The sequence below is a fragment of the Quercus suber genome, unplaced genomic scaffold, assembly GCF_002906115.3.
Source record: "Quercus suber isolate HL8 unplaced genomic scaffold, Cork oak 2.0 scaffold_157, whole genome shotgun sequence".
NCBI lineage: Eukaryota > Viridiplantae > Streptophyta > Magnoliopsida > Fagales > Fagaceae > Quercus > Quercus suber.
The window spans coordinates 1,123,616-1,129,236 of NW_027069618.1; the positions used below are offsets into that span (position 1 = coordinate 1,123,616).

Consider the following 5,621-nt stretch of genomic DNA (forward strand, 5'->3'; position numbering starts at 1 on the left):
TGATGGCTGGACACGGTCAACAAGAAGCGGAGTCTAGGGCATCTCAGCACGTGGACCCTTTTCTTAACCTAGAGCGAAGACAAGACCACGAGGGTAGCGTGCACACCGTGCCCCCTGGTCAGAACCAATCACATGGCGGGAGTCACATGTCCCATGCAGAGAAGAACTGAGATTTGTAGAGGGAGATTGAAAAGCTAAAAAGGGAGTTACGCCATGCAAAGAGGAAATGGGCTTCCTCGTATTTTGATGAGGACCCTAATGACGAGCCGGACGTCACTTATCAACATGAATCCAGGACACCAGCCAGCGAGTCCTATACCTATGAAGAAGAATCTCATCGCAAGGGGCAACGCAGAAGTCCATCACGTGGAGACGTGGAAACGACGCCATGAGCAGGGCTCTAAACCAGATTTCTAGGTCACCCTTCACGCGCAGGATTGAAGAGGCGAGACTCCCTCGGCGCTTTAACCAACCAACGTTCACCATCTATAACGGTAAAACAGACCCCGTGGAACACGTGAGTCATTTTAACCAAAGGATGGTTGTCTACTCCAGGGACGAAGCGTTGATGTGTAAGGTTTTCCCTTCCAGTCTTGGGCCAGTTGCCATGAGGTGGTTCAATGGGCTGAACCCAAATTCCATCAGCTCTTTCAAAGAGCTTACCCAAGCTTTTGGTTTACGTTTTGTCACCTGCCGAAGAGTGGCTCGACCTTTGTCTTCTCTGCTGTCTTTGAGCATGCAGGAAGGAGAAACACTGAAGGTGTATTCGGACAGATACTGGGAGATGTTTAATGACATGGAGGACAATTTTGATGCAATGGCCCTAGAAACATTTAAGCTCAGCCTCCCTACTGATCATGGTTTAAGGACATCCTTGTCTGGTAAACCGGTTACTAGCATGCGTCAGCTAATGGACCGCATTGAAAAGTATAAGAGAGTTGAAGAAGACCAACAACAAGGAAAAGGCAAAGAGAAGGTTATCCCTCAAGAGAGGAGAGATTTCAAGTCGGATCGATACACCAATAGCAAACTGAGGAGAGATTTTCCTGCGCAGTCAGGAGCAGCCAACCCCCAGACTGTCAACACCTTATTCAGAGATCCAGTCCATCAAGTTTTAGAAAAGGTCAAGAACGAGCTGTTCTTCAAGTGGCCGAACAAGATGGTAGGGAATCCTGATAGACGTAATCGCAATCTCTACTGCCAATACCACCAGGATCATGGGCACATAATTGAGGACTACAAGAGTTTGTGGGTTCATTTGGACCAACTAGTCGGCGAAGGGAAACTGCGACATCTCTTACATCACACCAGTGGCCGAGGAGGTCCGATTAGTGCGGAGTCCCGGAGGGATGATCCTTTAAAACCCCCTCTGGGAACTATTAATGTTATCTTTGCAGCCCCAGGGAGAACAGGATCCTGGCCATCCAAAGTCATGTCAGTGGATCGGTTACCTGCAGGGGAATCTGGCCAGGGTCCGAAGAGGTGTAAACTGGATGATCAACTAGTTTTAGGTTTCTCGGATGCGGACAAGGTGGGCACTGTCCAACCTCATGATGATGCATTGGTCGTCACCCTCAGAATTGGGGGGTATGATGTGAAACAGGTGATAGTTGACCAAGGTAGCGCTGCAAAAATAATGTACCCTGATCTCTACAGGGGGCTGAACCTCAAACTTAGTGACTTAACACCATATAGTTCTCCGCTGATAAGTTTCGAAGGAAGAGTTGTTACCCCGAAGGGCCAAATACGACTACCTATACAGACTGGCTCAAAGGTGGTGGAGGTGGATTTCATAGTTGTGGACGTTTTTTCACCCTATACAGCGATTGTTACCAGACCTTGGCTGCATGCGTTGGGGGCGGTTTCTTCCACCTTACATCAGAAAATCAAATACCCATCCGAAGGCCAGGTTTACGAAATTCGGGGGGATCAATCCGTAGCTAGACAATGCTTGGTGGCTGCCATTCAACACAAGCCAAGAGCCGAGTCATCAACCAGAGCCGAAAAGGGCTTATAGCAACCAAAGCATCAGCTATTGCCCACTGAAGATCCGGACAAGGGCACAGGGTGCGAAGATTTAACAAAAGTCATCATTGGGGATGATCCCGAAAGATTCTTTCAAATCGGATCCCAGTTACCTTTGCAGGAAAAAGAAGAGTTAGTGCGACTTCTTAAGGAGAACCTCGACGTCTTCGCCTGGAACGCTTATGAAGCGCCAGGGCTGGATTCAGAATTTATATGCCACCATTTGAAAGTAAACCCCATGATCACCCCTAAGAAGCAACCTCCTCAGCATCCATCTAGGGAACACGCTGAAGCCGTCAAAGAAGAAGTAGTAAAGCTCAAATAAGCTGGAGCTATTAAAGAGGTTTTCTACCCAGAGTGATTGGCAAATACTGTGGTGGTGAAGAAGAAGAGCGGGAAATGGCGAGTATGTGTGGACTTCACTGACTTAAATAAGGCATGCCCTAAAGATCCATTTCCCATGCCAAAAATCGATCGGCTGGTAGATGCCACTGTCGGACACCCTCGAATGAGCTTATTGGACGCATTCCAAGGCTATTATCAGATACCCTTAACCCTGGAAGACCAGGAGAAGACGGCTTTTGTGACTCCCATGGGTAACTACCACTATAAGGTGATGCCATTCGGTTTGAAAAATGCGGGTTCTACTTACCAAAGAATGATGACGAGGATATTTGAACCACAGCTGGGAAGAAATATTGAGATTTACATAGATGACATGATGGTGAAGAGAAAAGTGGTGGCCGAGCATGTGAAAGACCTAGAGAGTACCTTTGAAGTTCTCCGGAAATACAAGCTACGCTTGAACACTTCTAAGTGCTCATTTGGTGTGGGATCAGGCAAGTTTCTAGGATATATGGTGACTCACAGGAGAATTGAGGTCAACCCTGATCAGATAAGGGCCATCAATGAGTTGCAAGCTCCTTGGAATCCCAAGGAGGTTCAAAAACTGATAGGGATGACGGCAGCCCTAAATCGATTTATCTCTCGATCAGCGGATAGGTGTCGACCCTTCTTTTCCTTAATTAACAAGTGGAAAGGATTCGAGTGGACAGAAAAGTGTGCTATGGCCTTCCAACAGTTAAAAGATTATCTAGCTCGACCACCAATCATGTCTAGCCCTGAGCCCGATGAGGTCTTATTCGCGTATATCACTGTAGCTACCCATGCTATAAGCTTGGAACTGATCTGAGCAGATGGCAGTGTGCAGAGACCCGTTTATTGTGTAAGCAAGTCGCTGCATGAAGCCGAGGTCCATTATTTACCGTTGGAAAAGGCTATTCTAGCAGTGGTGCTCGCTACACGAAAGCTCTCACATTATTTCCAAGCCCATACAGTCGTCGTTCTCACCCAGCTTCCGCTTAGGGCTATATTCCAAAGTGCAGACTACACTGGAAGAATTGCAAAATGGGGGACGATCCTAGGGGTTTTTGATATCAAGTATATGCCACGCACCTCGGTCAAGGGCCAGGTGCTTGCTGATTTGGTAGCCGAGTTCACGGAGCCCCGATTAGAAGAAGTAAAGCTGACATCAGACATGGATAAAAAATCGGTTGGCATGATCTCTCACCAAGGCCCTTCCCATTGGGAGGCGTACGTGGATGGTGCTGTAAACCAAAAAGGCTCTGGAGTGGGGCTAGTGCTGATATCCCCCGAGGGAATCATCATTGAGAAAGCATTAAGGCTGGACTTTTCAGCAACAAACAATGAAGCGGAATACGAAGCCCTACTGATGGGGATGAGTATGGTCCGAAAGATGGGGGGAAAGGTAGTAAAGTTATTCTTGGATTCAAGGTTGATTGTGGGTCAAGTACAGGGGGAGTTTGAGGTAAAGGGTGAAAGAATGCGGGGATACTTGAGCTGAGTTAAACATCTGTAGTCAGGGTTCGAATCTTTCAGCTTGCTGCATATTCCTAGGAATGGCAACTCACACGCTGACTCCTTGGCCACTCTAGCCACCTCTTCGGCACAGGATTTGCCGAGAGTTATCCTCGTCGAGGACTTGCATAAACCCACCGAAGCAGGAAAAGAAGTGGTTCAAGTACATCAAGTCAGGGCTGGACCCAGTTGGATGGACCTTTTGGTTAAGTTTATAAAGGAAGATATCTTGCCTGAAGAGAAGGGAGAAGCCGATAAAATTCAGAGGAAAGCAACCAGGTTCTGGTTGTCTGAAGATCAAAAACTATACAAACGTTCCTATTTAGGACCGTACTTGTTGTGCATGCATCCTGAAAAGGCTGAGCTGTTATTAGAGGAACTGCATGAAGGAATCTGCGGAAGCCACACTGGAGGTAGATCCTTGGCTCACCGAGCCATCACTCAAGGTTATTGGTGGCCAAACATGCAAAAAGAAGCCCTGGATTATGTTAAAAAGTGTGATCAGTGTCAGCGATTTGCCCCACACATTCATCAACCAAGGGGGACCCTCAACCCGCTATCCAGCCCATGGCCTTTCGCCCAATGGGGCCTGGATATCGTGGGACCATTCCCTAAGGCTGCAGGAAACAAGAAATATCTGCTAGTCGGCACTGACTACTTCACTAAGTGGGTCGAAACAGAACCTCTTGCCAACATCCGAGATGTAGACGTGTAATGGTTTGTGTGGAAGAGTATAGTTACTCGATTTGGAGTCCCATGTATTCTCATCTCGGACAATGGCCTGCAGTTTGATAGCAAAGCATTTAAGAGTTATTGTAGCGAACTGGGGATCATGAATAGATACTCCACCCTAGCTTATCCCCAAGGTAATGGCCAGGCCGAAGCTGTCAACAAGGTCATTGTGAATGGCTTGAAAAAAAGATTAGATAACGCGAAGGGTAAATGGGTAGAAGAATTGCCACATGTGCTTTGGGCTTACAAAAATACTCCACGCAGGTCTACTAGAGAGACCCCCTTCTCAATGACCTACGGGGCTGAAGTCGTCATACCTTTGGAAACTAGATTCCCGACGCTGAGAACTAGCTCATTTAGTCCGACAGGTAACAATGTGCAGCTAGAGAAGAGTTTGGACCTAATTGATGAAAGGAGGGAAAATGCAATGGTCCGATTAGCACATTACCAACAAAAGCTAAGACAGGGCTACGACGCCAACGTAAGGCTCAGACCTCTGGATCCTGGTGATCTGGTATTAAGAAAGGTGGTTGGCACTGCAAAGAACCCAGCTTGGGGAAAATTATGGCCTAATTGGGAAGGGTCATATCGTATTACTTCAGGAGCTGGCATTTGGGGCATATTTCCTTGAAGACCTGGACAATCATGTGATACCACGCCCATGGAATGTAAATAACCCCAAAAGGTATTATTATTAATCAGATTTTTCTTTTAATCAGCATATCAACCTGTTACGATTTCTTTAAGTGTTTAAACTTAAATTCATTCATGCCTGTAGTCCTCGAACCAGATGATATGGGTTAGTTAGCACTCTGTTACGATTTCTTTAAGTGTTTAAACTTAAATCTATTCATGCCTGTAGTCCTCGGACCAAATGATATAGGTTAGTTAGCACTCTGTTACGATTTCTTTAAGTGTTTAAACTTAAATTCATTCATGCCTGTAGTCCTCGAACCAGATGATATGGGTTAGTTAGCACTCTGTTA

General features: G+C 46.6%; 2 protein-coding genes across 2 annotated transcripts; both read left to right on the forward strand.

Moving 5' to 3' along the window:
* The first annotated feature begins 388 nt into the window (after nt 1-388).
* LOC136069221 (uncharacterized) lies at nt 389-2,017 on the forward strand. The gene has a single exon (XM_065777504.1). The coding sequence runs from the start codon at nt 389-391 to the stop codon at nt 2,015-2,017; it is 1,629 nt and encodes a 542-aa protein (XP_065633576.1).
* Nucleotides 2,018-2,485: 468 nt separating this feature from the next.
* Nucleotides 2,486-4,618, forward strand: LOC136069222 (uncharacterized). Its single transcript, XM_065777505.1, has 3 exons — nt 2,486-2,965; nt 3,236-3,853; nt 3,905-4,618. Exons 1-3 carry the CDS (start codon nt 2,486-2,488, stop codon nt 4,616-4,618), a joined length of 1,812 nt encoding a protein of 603 aa, XP_065633577.1.
* The last annotated feature ends 1,003 nt before the right edge of the window (nt 4,619-5,621 follow it).

Bases quoted from the DNA above. Each gene is read 5' to 3' on its own strand.
- LOC136069221 (XM_065777504.1), top strand. From the start codon at position 389: ATGAGCAGGGCTCTAAACCAGATTTCTAGGTCACCCTTCACGCGCAGG.
- LOC136069222 (XM_065777505.1), top strand. From the start codon at position 2,486: ATGCCAAAAATCGATCGGCTGGTAGATGCCACTGTCGGACACCCTCGA. The intron at 2,966-3,235 runs GTTCAAAAACTG...GGCAGTGTGCAG, and splicing joins CTCCTTGGAATCCCAAGGAG to AGACCCGTTTATTGTGTAAG. The intron at 3,854-3,904 runs GTAAAGGGTGAA...AAACATCTGTAG, and splicing joins AAGTACAGGGGGAGTTTGAG to TCAGGGTTCGAATCTTTCAG.